At 37.4% G+C, this 15,313-nt stretch overlaps 1 protein-coding gene across 2 annotated transcripts; it reads left to right on the top strand.

Moving 5' to 3' along the window:
• Positions 1–15,063, top strand: ATF1 (activating transcription factor 1). 2 transcript variants are annotated; one of them, XM_013960918.2, is made up of 8 exons: positions 1–273; positions 4,482–4,598; positions 6,548–6,676; positions 8,766–8,866; positions 10,471–10,601; positions 11,411–11,590; positions 11,693–11,852; positions 12,055–12,229. In XM_013960918.2, the coding sequence occupies exons 1-8, from the start codon at positions 265–267 to the stop codon at positions 12,086–12,088; spliced, it is 861 nt and encodes a 286-aa protein (XP_013816372.1). In that variant the 5' UTR covers positions 1–264; the 3' UTR covers positions 12,089–12,229. The 2 variants fall into 2 exon arrangements, with proteins under 2 accessions (XP_013816372.1, XP_013816375.1); XM_013960921.2 differs by lacking the exon at positions 12,055–12,229 and adding an exon at positions 12,237–15,063 and having other exon boundaries at positions 9–273.
• The last annotated feature ends 250 nt before the right edge of the window (positions 15,064–15,313 follow it).

Genomic DNA, 15,313 nt, shown 5'->3' with positions numbered 1-15,313 from the left:
CTGCCCGCCGCCCTCCGCCTGCGCGGCGGCACCCGCTCGCTCTCCGGGAGCCCTCTGTGCACGGGGAATAAGGCTGGTTATGTGCTTATAGCGGCGGTTACTTCTTTTTACGTTAACTCTGAGTCCGTCCGGTTTTTCTGAGCCGCAGCGGCCCGACGCGCAGAGCGGCGAGCTCCCGCTTTGATCGAGGCGGCTGGACGCGAAGCGCTTCCTAAATGGTCTCGCTCCGCTTCCCCCTCGCGAGCGCCGAGATCCCTCGTGTCAATGCGACGCGTACGTTCTTTTGAGTCAGATTGTGGGCTTTTATTTCTGAAGCTGCTCGTTGCGGGAATGCAAACCAAGCTTCGTTTCATCACAGAAGCCCTGGGGCGGGTTTGTGTCCGTGTAAGAAAACACGTGTGGAAAGCACTCCCGAAGTTCTCAGGTGTATTCGTTTGTGTATTGGTAAAATGGGATCCAAAACTGTAACTTGGTCCATTGGCTCGAGTCTTCTCGCTTGCTTTCTGGCATGAATGTGTAGGATGTGCTCTCGTTTGCCTCTGTCTTTCACCGATTTCTGGGGAAAAAATGGACTGCTGTCACTGTCTTCTGGATGAGGAAAACTTTCACGAAGAGTCTTAATTGCAGATAAAGCAGATAGTGTTTTAACTGTCATAGCTTGGGAAGACAGCATGTTTTGAGACCTTAAAGAATCCAAATTTTCACTGGATTACTTGAATATAATTCCACAAAATGTTTTAAATTACTTTTTTGTAATTTATGTACTTCAGTATTTCAAATATTGTTACTCAGTATTTGAGACTAAAGCTCTGTATCCAGTATTCCTTGATTTCTGACTTCATAAAATTTTTAAAAAATCAGTTGCCTCTTAAAATATTTCAATACTGAAACATCACTTAGGCCTTTCCTCTGATAGATTTAAAAGGGCCAAACCAAACTTAGTTTCTTCCTTTGGTGATCTTGCAGTATAGCTCACATCTCTTTGCCTTAACATACCGCTTCTATATTTCATTATCTTATTTTTTATTTCCTGATTATGTTTTGAAGCTTCATCTGAGGCTAGGAATCTGTTATTTTAGCCATTTTACGAACATTTAACTGGAAAGAATCATGTTTCAGAGAACTTGCATTCTAAATCGACAAAAACAAAATAGTGAGGACTAGAAAGTGGTGTACCATTTACAGATGGGGCACTGAAATAAAGAGTGATTCAATTTAAAATCTTGTGAAAATAGTTACTGTACAAGGACAGTATATCTGTAAGCGGAGTGTCTCTTTAAAATTTTGGACCATTTTTCGTCACACTTACTCAAAGTTGTGGGAATGGGGTTGGTTTGTCTGTTCTTTAATTGATACTCCCTCACAGTCATTTATAATTTTCTTAGCAGTTCTTGCATGGTGGTTCAATGTGGGCCACATGGTAGAAGGGGGTATGAGTGAGCTGCGGAATGATCAATTAAACTTGCTCACAATGAAATGCTATTCATTCTATTTCTGTTTAAAATTAAGATAGGTTTGAGACTCAAACTCAGTTTTAGACTGCTGTGAGTGTCTTCGGCTGTTCTCAGAATTTTAAAAGTCCTTTAGAACGAATATGTTCTGCTTGGATCGCAGAGTCCTTTCGTTTAGATTACAATATTTTGGAGAGGTAGCTGCATGGAGGCCTTGTTTTTCTTCTGTAAAGCACCATTCTTGCCTATCGTGTTATAAGGAATGGTTTTCCTACAGATTGCTTCAATTATTTTTTTCCAGTTAATAAAATATCAGGTGTTACTTTTCTGAATTCCCTACTTTCTGTACTCCATGTGACACGCAAAACTTTCTCTCCACCTCAAACTACTGGTTTCAGCTAAACATATTCTGCTGTCGGAGGTAGCTTGAACTGTGGTGTAAAAAGCTCCAACACCAGTACGTTTTCTGTCTTTGGTACTTTTTCTTTGAGAATGTGCAGATTGAGGTTTTTAATTGGAACAGTCTTTCTGAAGGCTGCATAGATAGAAATCACTGTTTCAGGTATTCATGAAAGAACATCCCAATGGAAAGTTCATATTTCTTCAGCTAAATTGGTTGTTTTAACAAGACAGAGACATGTGAAAATCTTCTTGTGTGACAGTTGTGCAGGCTGAAGAGTGTATTATACCTTCTTTATCCAGCGGAAGATATAGATGCAATAAGAGCTTTCATCTTGTTAAAATGGCTTTCTACATCCATTTTTTATGAAAACTGATAGATGTTGGGTGAATGTTTAGTTAAGTACTACAGAGCAAGTAGAGATGAAGTGAACTTAAAAAACACATTTATTATTGGAAATGTTTTATCTATTATTTGTGTAAGTAGGGCTTCACACCAATTAGAGGAAGCTCAGCAAAAATCTTTCTGCTTTCTTCCCAGTTTGTTTATTTTGAGTGGTTGGTTTTATATCTTTTGCTTTCATTGTTTATCGCAGTCAATTTTGCTGTTGTGGTGAGCCTTTCATGGGACAAAAAGGCAGAGAAAAACAGTAAAAGAGAGAGGGAGAAACAGAGAATGTGGTTTAGCACTACAGAGATGAATTGGGTATTTCTGTAGCACTGGAAATTTCTTTTAATTTTTGCTGTTGACTGGATTTCAGTTTGACAGGGCCCTGTTTACTTTTGACACTTAATAAAGCTCCATTTGCACAGCTACAAAACGTACATTTTCCTTTATAAAAAAATAAAATTAAATTGGAGGGTATACAATGTTGACTCCCTTATACATACTTGTCATGAATTCTGCTTTTCTTTTTTTTTATATTTATTATTTCTATGTTTAAATTACTGCAGTCGTCAGTTTTCTCTCTTAAAAAAGGCCAAAACACTCTTCAGAGTTGCCGGTGAGCTCTAGAGCAGTAGGAACTTAAAAAAGAAAATATCTTAGAGTTGCATTGCTCTGCTCCTGCACTGGGGCTGGCTTCTTGCAAGCATCAGTAGTACGAAGCTGAGTAACGTGTCGCTCCGGCTCCTCGTCCCTCTGATTCATGCTTGGATGCCGCGGCGGGGAAGGCGCTCTCGCATTAGGAGCAGCACCGGTGTGACGATACTCCTGGCAAACGCCGTTGGGATGGCGTCGATTCGCTGGAGGTTTCCAGCGGCGGGGAGCAGCTGGGGCGCTGCCCTGCCGTGATAGACCTTTTCTTCCCAAATAAATCCTTCCTTTTCCTGCTTCACCTTAAGCTCTGGGTAAATTGTTTTACGTTTGCAGAAATATGTGCGTTGGGAAGCTGTATCATGTTGTCAGAAAACGTTCGTTCCGGGCTCTAAAGAAGGCAGTTTTGTGTGCCTTAAAACCATCGATGTCTGACCGGTTTTCTCCCTGCAAAGCCCTGTTTTAGGAGCTTATTTGGGGAGTCCTGTGAGTGCAGTGGGACTCCTCGGATGAGTAAGGACTGCGAGAACAAGATCCTCGTCTTCATGTACATTAACTTTTTACCCTCTAAGTGTACGTCAAGCTGCAAGAGCTGTGGTTTATCTCAGTAGGGAAAAATCAATGACTCACATTTCCACAGAAAGAAATGTAATTTCCAGTCTCATAGCAACTGTCCTTTCAACAGTTTTAAACCTTCTGTGACAAAATGTTTAACACTCACCGATCATCTTTTAATGCTCGAGGCTGGTCCACCCACTCACCCCACCTAAAAGCATGCATTTTTACATCACTCTAAATCCCCATTTTTTGGGGAGGGGAGGGCTGTCAAGTAGAGCTGAACAGTTAAATATAAAATGTTGGAAATGAGAGAAATGACTTTAGAATATGGAGATGCAGTTACTTTTGCAGCGTTTAAAAGGATGTTATTTATCTTTCAAACCTGTGTTCTTTATAGTCCGATTTTGAATTCCTGTTTTGTTTTCATGCATCTTCAGATGTTTTAAAATAGGTTTGGCTGGTAGCTTGGATAAAATATTTTGGAAAATTTATTCTGCTTAGAGCAGGATATTCTTTAGTATAAACGTTTAGCATACGTGTTTTTTTTCCCCCCCCTAGCTCTCATGACTTGGTTTGCTTTCATTAAAGAACAGGAAATTCAATAAACACTGACAATAAACTTCGGCAAGGGGTAGGTTTGGCCCACTGCTGCCAAACGGTGGAGCTACAGGTGTTGTTAGAGCTGAACTCGCCTCGGCTCCGGCTCAGAGACTGGTTCGTGCTGTGCTAAGCGCTCGGGCCCTGACCCGTGCGGACCCAGCACGCCGGGCAGCGGAAGAGCTGCCACCTCGCCTTTCCTCCGTTTTCCCTATCTGTCAGACGCCGTAACAACGCTCAGCGCGTCAAAAGGGGGTTGACAAAATACGCTGTGCTGTTCCCTAACAGTAAGCGACGCAGGAGGACAAAGCACTAATTAAAATTTTTTCAAATAAGGCTAAAAGAATTAGGCGCGTCTATTAAATATCAGTGGAGTTTGGGCACTTACCTCCCGTTCAAATTTATCATTAACTGAACTTAACTTGTTGCTTTTCTTCTAGTTGATTATGGAAGAGGTGCACAAGAGCAGCAGTAACAGTTCAGTGGCGGCTTCACAAACATCGGCTGTACAAGGTACAACACTACAGGCAGCTCAGCTCTCTCATATTGCTCAACAGGTAAAGCCTGGGCCAAATCTCAGCAAACATTTGAGGGAGTTAAGAGCCCTTTTTATGTGCAAACTGTATTAATTCTGGAGTTCTAGAAACACGCAGAGAAGGACCAGCAAAGAAAGTTGAGAAGAATAAACTCGTCTGATGATGGACGGTACAAAATTGATAGCATTGCTTGGGTTCGAAAAACCAAAATGAATTCAATGCTGGTACAGTGCAAAAATGCAGCCCATCATTTTTTGTTAGATTGTACATCCTTTTTAACAGTCATCAACCTGACTTGTGGGAGCTGCTCAGTAATGAATTGAGGACCTGATTTTTATTTTTTTCAGAAAAACTATTTACAGCTCCTTTTGTAAGCTATGGCAATCCTGGGTGCTCAGCACCATGGAAACACTTGGATTTTAGCCCAACATGAATGTATTTAATGTGATAAATCATATGAAGCTGGAAATTTGACACACTTTTCATGAGGTAACATCACTTTCAAAGCTCTAACCTAATTTCCTCCTGATTAAAATTTCTGCTTCTGAAAGAGCATATTTTTCTAGAAAAGTCTGTTCTCACAGCCGCGTCTCAGCGCTGCGAAACAATGACGTTTAACAGCTCATCCACTGTTTACTGTATGGAGGCAATTTAGATTTTGATGCAAAATCTAGATAACCACATGAAACAAAGACAGGACAGAATATCAGCAAGCATCCTGCTGTTTGTTTACAGGCTATTTTTCTGATCTGTTTTTATATAAGGTTGCCGATGCAACTTAATACTATGATGTGTGATAACCAGAGTAGTATTAAATGAAAAGTTAGCTATATGAGTTTTAAAGATCCCTTCATCTTTTCATATATTCAAGAGCAATAAAAACGGTGAAGAAGTTTGGTGAGGAAGCTGGTTATTTACTTATGCATCTGCATGTGCAACTTTAATATTAAAATGCAAAGCTCACATGAATTCAACATCAATTAAAAATCTGCTAGAATGTAAAAAGTATTTTGTACAGGGATAACAGTAATAATTAACTTCTTGCTATTTAGACCTAGATTTCAGCTACAATGTTAATTGAAATTGATAATTTTATAACGTTATGGAGCAGATGCCTTAATTTTTATTGGGAAAAATCTGCTCTTAGTTCTTCTTCCTTGTCTGGAGCTTGTGTAACTTATCTCCTTTAGTTTCCTTTGTGGTCTGATATCTTTCATACGGCCCCTGTGCCACGAAGTAGGTTGGTCAGCTTTTGCTTTACATAACTCTTCTGAATTCTTCTCTGTGAAGTCTTTGAACCTTAGTCTTACACTGGTTGCTTAAAAAAAAAATCCAGTAACATCATATATTAATCATGCTACCTACTGCATTAATTTAGTGTAGTTATGCTGATCTGTCCTAAGCCCTTAGACCTGTTGGTGATTTCATCTTGATTAAGATGTTTTTAGTGCCATAAACTCCTATTAACTTTACAGGGAACTCAGGCAGCTTAGCTCTTTAGGCACTTATATTTCTGATTATTTAAGTATAAGGCACTCTTAAATGGAATCAAAACTTAAAAAATAAACTGTCACAAATGTGGGGCTTTATCTGTGTATATTTATGAAGTTATATGGAAGTAATCATTCTCAGTAAAGGTCTCCGTGCTGTGATTCTGCAGAAGTCTGCTTTATTATGGTTCATTTAGAAAAGAACGCATTTAAGTTGAAGCATTTTAATCTCTCACACATACTGCTACCTGTTTGATTTTCTTCCTAAACTGAGGCACGTAAGTGGCTGTTTCAGCCTTCTACGTATACAGATACGTATCTGAAAAATGAGTGTCTTTAAAGGATACCTTCTGTGACTTGATTAGACTTCAGAGAAGCTTCTGCTAATGCATGTTCTCCATTAGTTTTCATACACGTAGCTACGTTTTCTGAATACTGTAGGGCACCTGCTTTTGTTCATGCTCCTTTGGTTTGTTGTAGATGTCTCTAAGAGGTCCTGCTCCACTGACAGTTGTCCAGCTTCCTGGAGAACAAGTCCAGGTCCAGGGAGTCATTCAGACAGCTCAGTCCTCTTCTGTAATCCACTCACCCCAGGTGCAAACAGTGCAGGTAACTACGGAACTTCTGTTAAATAGCCAAGCGTCTTGTTTTATGTACGTGAAAAGACTTGCAAAGGCCTGTCTGAGCTAATTCTGCCACAGCGCAGCCTTTCTGGCCCTGCTGTGAGAGGTAGTGACCAATCCGGTATTGTGGGGGTACATCATTATTTAATGATTATTTACACTTGAAATTATTTGTAGTGTTAAAGTTGCCTTTAGAGCTGAAATGAAACTATTGGACATAAGTTTATGTCCAATTAAAAAGCAAATCTCCCTTTAAAAAGCAAAAACTGAACCCTCTAGTTGGTGCTCTTAACAGACCCACAATCTGTGTGTCCTAATCCCCAAATAAGGAGAGTATCAGAATAATCCAGTGAAGAAAATGCGTGTTTGGAAAGGGTAGACCTGAATGACGGTGGATAAACTGTTGATTACTCACCTAGTGTACGCTGTAATTCCATCTCTGCGGTACCTAAGTATTCTGCTTGTGTGTCTCTTACTCACTTGCCATGTGATTTTTGTACAAGCCACTTCAGAGAGGTGCCTTGGGGAGTTTACACTCAAGCCTGTTCCTACTGCAGTTCGGTTCCTGGCTGCAGAGAGCCCTCTGGGCAGCATGGCATTGAAGTTACGCTGTGAAATAACTACGCTGGTCAGCTGAATCACTGGGAGAACTAAAATACATTAGTAACTCATCCTTTCACTGTTGGTTATCCATTCTTATGACAATAAATTGAGAAATCAAGAAAAAAAACCGTAATGCATTTTCAGCTATCATTGTTCCTGTAACATCAGATCATGGAAAAGAAAATGCATTTCACTTTGAAAACAGTTTCACGTCTGTTTTAGTAGGTTGTCTTAACCTGAGTCTCTGCTGATCCCTTTCCTTATCATCATGTTCTAGTTGCAGGGTCCCTGCTGACTGTATTCTTGCATTTTTTTGGTAATTTATGAGCATTGTGGCCTTGTAGCTCACAGGAAAAAAAGTAATAAGTGAGCAGCTTTTTTTTTTTTTTTTAATGTTGATAGCAGGTTGCTGCTCTTGTCTCTGTAGCAGAAGTTAACTGAGAAATACTTTTCCCATAGCTGCATGCATTCTTGTTGACTTTTTGTTGCTGGCACACAGATAAGTACCAATAAACGCTTTGTTAGCTTGCATTTAATAAGGAGCATGAGAGGAAAAAATTGACACTGGACAAGGACACAATGGAATAAAAATAAAATTATAGTTAATGCTTTGCATATTTGCTCCCTGATATGCTGCTGCCTTTAAATATTTATGTTGTTTTCATTTGGCTCTTGTGTTCTTACCAACAAAATGTATTGCTAGTCTGTCTACATGATGCAATTTAAGTATTTTATGTTTGTTTCTGTACATAAATGGTGTTCTTGTTTCCACTCCTGTCACCTCCTTAGACAAATTTATATGTGGAAGTGGGTCACCTTTCCAGACTAGATCAGCTATTAAGATTCACTGTCTTCTAGCAGCATTTTGCTTTATTTTGCAGAAAGACAGGGGTAGCTTTCCTCAAACCCTTGTCAGTGTTTGCTTAGCTGGAGTTCTTCACCGAGTTCTTGTTTACAGATTTCTCTTTGGATCCCCCCCTCTTCTGTTATATAATCTTCATATTACTTCAGAACTTATATTCCAGAATTCAAAGTCAAGCTTATGAGATTTTTATGAAAATGCTAAACCTTTTATTTCTTCACACTGTTATTTTTAGATTTCTAGATTGATTAATCCTGCAGTCATAGAACAGTTGGCTTCAGATGGTGGAGGTTTTTTCAGCTTTTAATATAGTAAATATTTTGGGGATCTCTTGAGCTTTCTCTTTGTAGGGAGTTAATAGATTTGCATCCTTTGGGTTTTAAAGTGAATATGTTCTGGTTTCATTACGACCTTTCTAGCTGTAACAGTCTTTGAGAATTGCTAGAAATATTAAATAGCACTGAATCTAGAAAGCCACTGCATTTTCATTCTCTTTGCAAATAGCTGCATTTGTGTAGTTTTCGTGCAGCTTTAGCTCATAAAATGTGTAATTTTTTCTGGGCGTTTCTTCTGTAGTGTACAGGATAGCCACATGGAATGTGTTTTTTAGGTATCGTCTTTGTCCGAGAGTGAAGATTCTCAGGATTCATCAGATAGCATAGGCTCCTCACAGAAAGCTCGAGGCATCTTAGCTCGTCGTCCGTCTTACCGGTGAGTACTTTATATGAAATACTTTGTTATTTTGGTTTCAAATAAACATACAGCTTCTTTAGACAGCTTCTGTCAACCTCTAAGCTATTTTCTTTCTCTTGAAGCATACGTTGGATCTGTTTATGCAGTAAACATTTTGAATGTGCCATGTTAGCGACCAATTGCTACAAGGAAACTGGCTTAAATAAAACTAGAGATCAGCTCCAAGAAGAGGTGGTATGGGGAAAATTGTTTATCAGCTGCATTTTTACTTAATGATCTCATTTTACTGAAATGAGGAAAGTAATCAAATACTGTGTGCTAGCCTTTCAAATAATACATTTGTTAGAAATTAAAAAGACACAAAATTTAGTACTTTTTTACAATAACATCCTGAAAATTTTAAAAGAGTTTATGAACTTACTCGACATTCCTGTCTGTGATTACTGTTCCCACTTTGGCCACTGCTTTTCGTTTTTTGAATATTTTATCCCTGTTCACTCCTCTTAATACTTTCTGTCGGGTTTATCTCATCTTGAATTATGTACCAAAGCAAACCATTTAGGAGGGATTTTAATATTTTGCATGCACTCCAAAAATGGTGGTGGAAAAGAGCAGTTAAAAATCCTCAATAAAAGTAGCCAGGGTAGGAAAATAGAAGCTGCAAGACGAGCTTCTATGAGAGAACTGTTTTAGCGGTGTGGATTTGGGATCGGCTGTTGTCAGCTCTGCTTTTCTCTTCATATAACTACCACTAACTCATCATTTGGCCTGGGGTAAGATGCATAAAATTCATACCTCCGCCGGTTCTTCTTTTAAATAGGGATGTGTCTGTTTTCATAGGGTGCTGTTACATAGTACATTGCTTGTTTGAGAAGCTGTGCAAGACTTAAATGCAGAACACAAATAAAAAGCCTTACTTTGTATTGAAAGAGCAAAAGATTCATTTTAAAACTTTTTTGCAGTAATCTGTTTCCTAGTTTATTCTGACAGCAGACAGAGCAAACTGGTTTTAATTGGATATACAAAGCATATTCTTGAGAGAATTGGAGGATCAAGTTTTAAATCAGAAAAATCTCTTAACAGGCCAGTTATAAATCCCTGGAAGAATGTTTATGATGGAAACTCTGGTGCAGCTTTTACTGAAATGAAATGATGCAGCTGCAGTGCTAGAACAACTTCAGTACAAAGTGTCTTCAGTACATTGTTTTTCTGAAGGTTACTGAAATCTACTGCAAATGGTACAGATTATTGCAGGCTTACCAGTGCAAACATCTAAGGCTTTTAGAGGATAATGATTGAAAATCTGGAATTTGCACTGAATTGTGCATGCAAATATTTTATCAATCAGTAGCTGACTTGAATTGTTCTTAGCTCTGTCAACATAAAATGATTAAAATATTTAACAAAAAACAAGAATTCATAAACTACAGAAATATAATTGCAGAAAGACTTTGAGACAGTCACCTCATACAAAATTGTATTCATTTCCAAAACTGTTTTATATCAAAATTTTAGCATTTATTTCTGTAATACAAAATAGCAACAGTATTTTGCAACTGTTGTTGCAGTAATTTATAGCTGTTGCCTATTATTAGAGCTGATATGGAAACTTTTTTTTATAGAAAAATCTTGAAAGATCTTTCTTCTGAAGATACGCGGGATAGAAAAGGAGATGAGGAAAGTCCTGGTGTCTCTACTGTTACATCTATGTCTGTCCCCACACCTATCTACCAGACGAGCACTGGACAGTACAGTATGTTATACAAAATACATACCTAACTGGATGTACTTTTATTAAACTTTTCCCAAAATACAGGTTTTTGTTTGTGATATATATCACTAAGGTGAAACAAAAAAGATGGTTTATTCATTTAGCAGTTAATGAAGCTACTACTGTTATGTGGAAATAAACTGATATCTAAAGATTACAGATAAACTCAAAACTGCATTGTCTTAATTTTTGTGTATTAAGACGACATTAAAAATATGTAAAAGGGAAATGTTGTTATATTTGTTTTACAGCAAGAAAAAATAATTTAAATAGCAGTCTTCTAGTGTTAGATTTAGTCCAAAATGTAAGACTGTTAAAGATACAGTTGCATAAACCTTAGGGCGAAAATGCATTCCTGTGGTATCGGAGAAATAAAAAGGATTTGTTTCTTTCATTTTATCATCTAGTAATCATTGTGTTTGCAAACCAAAAAGCTGTGTGTTTGTATGTGAGTCTGAAAGTGAAAGCAGTTAAAAACCAAGTTTTTAAATCTTCAAAATATGGGAATTACAAAAAAGTAAATCTAAATTACATTGTTCATGATACTCAGTTCCTGTAGAAGAAACCTCAGTAAGATGAAGTATGTAGATGTTTAGTTAGAACCCAACAACGAGATCTGACTATTAAAGGTCACAAAGAATAAAGCCTTTCAAAATAGGGAATATTTTTAGTGGTGCGTTAAGATACAGATTTGCCAGTTGGAATGAATGTACAGTGTGCAGATTCAGCTCCATCTATATTCTATAATGCAGAGCTACAAATCTTTTTGTGCATGTTCCTTTTTCTTTAAGTTGCCATTGCCGCAAATGGATTGCAGCTGGCCAGTCCAAGCGCAGATGGTGTGCAGGGTCTGCAGACGTTAACGATGACAAACGCTGGTGGTGCTCAGCCTGGGGCAACAATCCTGCAATATGCACAAACATCAGATGGTCAACAGATACTCGTACCCAGCAACCAGGTGGTCGTGCAGAGTGAGTATGCCTTCTGGAACTGCTTAGAAATACTGATTCCGGATGAAAGTGTAACTTCCTAACGCTACCGCGTTTTGACATCTTGCACTGTTTCTGTAACAGCCGCATCAGGAGACATGCAGACTTACCAGATCCGCACCACACCAACTACCACATCCCTTCCTCAGACTGTGGTTATGACATCTCCTGTCACTCTGACATCGCAGACCAGTAAGACAGATGATCCACAGTTGAAACGAGAAATAAGGCTGATGAAGAACAGGTATGTAAATGCGCACGGGCTGCTTTTATTTGTTAGTTTAATGTGCTAAAATAGGTCTTCAAAGGACAGATTAAATTTAAGCTAATTTAAATGAGTGTGCCATCAGTATGGTATGCTGCATCCAGTCAGTAAAAACCTCAGAGATTTTGACCAAAATATGCTATGTGGAATTTGGAGAAAACAAGCTGTTTTTTCCCTGCAGATTGACTACCATGTGTGTTAGCAGATACTGCTAAATTTCATGCTCTCCACCTACTGTTGCAGTTTGTTCTGCTAATGATGCCAGTGCCAACTCCCTCATCTCATATTGGTCAGTGTTATAACACTCATAAAATGCTCAAATCTCAGATGAAATAAACAGTGACTTCTGTCTGTCTGTTCCAGAGAAGCTGCTCGAGAATGCCGTAGAAAGAAGAAAGAGTATGTGAAATGTCTGGAAAATCGAGTTGCAGTCCTGGAAAATCAAAACAAAACTTTAATTGAAGAGCTAAAAACTTTGAAAGATCTTTACTGTCATAAAAGTGTGTAAGAAAAGAAGGTAAAACTTTTGTGGACTGTTTAAATTTCAGAGGAGAATTTTTTTTATACTGAATTTTTTAAACTAGATGAAAGGTCAAAAATGAAACTTTTCTACCTAGATTTCACAACTTAAAGACTATATAGATTTTATTTACATGTTGGTGACAAAGTACAAAAAGGAACGAGAAAACCTCACCAAAATTCCTGCTGGCACAACTGGAAACTTCATTAAAGTCAAGATTGCATCTACAATAAAAGGACATTCACGTTTTACCAGACAGGTGATTAGAATTTCTTTGAGCTACAAATACCTTTTGTAATGGAGGCAATATTTGGTTACAATTAAAATACGGATGAAATGGAATCCTTGCCATAGCTGACATTATTAGTAACATTTATAACCAGTATATGATTTCTTACTGTTTTTTCAATCCTTACTTTTTCTTTCAGTTATTTGTATGTAAATATTTTTATTTTAACCTGTAAGTTGTTATTTACAGGTAAAGATGATTAAAAAAAAAAAAGCTAATACTTTGCTAGAGGTATAAATTATGTTTATTCTTTCTCAGCTGACAGTTTAAAAGTGTTTTTTTTTTTTTTTTTTTTTTTATGTTTGCTGTGTTTATCAGATTTGGAAAGGTTTTGCAGAAAGCAGTGAGAGGCCTAGTCCTGAAAATGTCTGAGGCATGTGAAATAAGGTGTTGATAATTCTTCAGAGAATTCAACACCTCCAATTATTTTAAACCACAGTTTGGTAAAACGAGTACTGGTGAACAAAAGTTTCTGGAGAATGATTTTAAAATAGTTTGTTCTTAGTTGCTGGGCATGATAAACGTCTATAATTGAAAAATAAATGGTGTGCTGATTATATCTACAATTATACATGCATGGCTTATTCTGTTTGGAGATTCTACTGTGCTTTGGAACATTTAAACCAAATAAGAGAAGAACAGTAAAATAAAAAAATTGAAGACATATACCAAAGGGTTTAATGAGGTTCTAACATAGGGTTTATATGCTGAAAGTAGTGCAAAATTTCCAGACTAATTTTGTAAGGTAGGCAATATTTTGCAAAGTAATGGTATCTTTGTAAGAAAATATTCTATTAAAAACAGGTAGATGGTTGGTATATTTTGTAGCTAAATTGTGATCTTTACAAATTCTGAAATTGAGTTTATATACGTATTTTGACAGTTTATATATTTCATTTTAGTAAACAAATGGAATATTTTGTGAACCAGATTTTCAATCATATATTTTTATGGGTAGTACAAAGTCAAATGAGATCCTCTTTGGTGTAGGAGATATTTGAATTAATTTTGTATGTCTGTAGGCAACTTGCAACAAAATGGATCCTAAAGAGTATTGGAGGGAAAAAAAAAAAGAGATCAGGGCTTTCCCCCCCCCCCCCAGTTGATAATATCTGCACATTTGATCTTATTGCTATCAGAGATTCTAGTTTGTATCATTTTGATTTGTTTCAGGTGAAAATTAAATGATGTTTGACATGATCAGGACTCTTGGGTGTAAATAGAAAAATGTGTATACAGTGCTTATTGCATGAATAATAAATACACTATTTTCCATAGTTAGGATTGAATCCTGCTTCCAGTTATGTCAGCGGGAATTGCACTATGGACTATGCTATTAAAAGGTGTTAGAGCTATGTGTGTGTGTTGTGCTAGCTCAGATCTGAATGAAATTAAAAGGCGTACTCACTCCCTAGATGTGTATTGTTTATCATATGGTCAGTCAGTATTTTTTATTTTACTCATTTTTGAATTAATGGGCTTCTTAGCAAGCAGAGCTCTTTGCAAATGGTATGAGACTGCGTTCCACAATCACACTGTTAGTAGGCTATAAAAATATTTTTGTTTCTAAAGTTTAATATATGATTGTTATGGACATGATCCACTATACGTTTCCTTTAGGCCAAACTGAAGTAGACATTTGTGTTCTCAGTCATGTCAAAAAAAGCGCTCTGGTTGCACATCAAAAGTAATGAGCAAGATTGAGAAAGTCATTATGTTATGAAACTGCTTCAGAAGAGGTGCTTGGTGCCTCCGCCATCTGTTAGGGGGATTTCAGGAAAAATGAAACACCTCTTGGGATGCGCTCAGCACCTCAGAGATTCGGACCTGTCTACCATCAGGTGTGTGTACGCTATTCGGCATATGTATAAGAGGGCAGGGTTTGACCTACAGTACCGAAACTAATTAGATAACTCCTCTGTATGGTATTTTGATCCTCATTGTGTGCTGTTGTTCTTTTACCTTCTTTTGTCATATGGAATAATTTAAAAAGCTATCAAGTGTTAAGGCTGTATGAAAAATGGTGGCCAATTCTTTCTGTATTCAGCAAGTGAAACAAATGTAATGCTGCCAGACATAATGTTAGTAAATTTTTATCCTCTCAAAATAACAGTGTTTTGGGAAAGAGCATATGAAACAGTAACATGGGTTTGCTCTTTAAGTAAGCACTTATCATGCAGTAGTTATTTTGGATTTATTTCAAAATCTACATGGTAAGAGAGTAAAATGTACATCCTGACAGTAAGAGAGATAATACCAAATACTGTTCTGCTGGTTATTTCCAAACAAAAATACATGCTTTATATGAACTGTAAATATTTGTTGAAACAGTTAGATGGTTGAAAATTTTGACCTTGGTAAATAAAGTCGCCAAAATATAATTCTGATGTTCCTTATTTATTGATCAGTTTATTTTTAGTTAACATACTGTTGCAGTGGTTCAGTCCAAATGTCTATTTTATCTAGTATCAGGTCTTTTGTACTGGCCAAGAATAAATACTTAAACAGTCTAAGAAGCAGCTTCCAGAGATCCTTTCCTTGGTGTGTTCTTTCAGCAGGCAAGCAGAATGCTGAGTTATTTATGTGTAGAATTTAGTCATCACTAAAACTAATTAGTGGAGAATACCTTTT

Source organism: Apteryx mantelli, chromosome 33 (genome assembly GCF_036417845.1).
Source record: "Apteryx mantelli isolate bAptMan1 chromosome 33, bAptMan1.hap1, whole genome shotgun sequence".
NCBI classification, from domain to species: domain Eukaryota; kingdom Metazoa; phylum Chordata; class Aves; order Apterygiformes; family Apterygidae; genus Apteryx; species Apteryx mantelli.
This window is presented reverse-complemented; position numbering and strand designations above follow the sequence as displayed.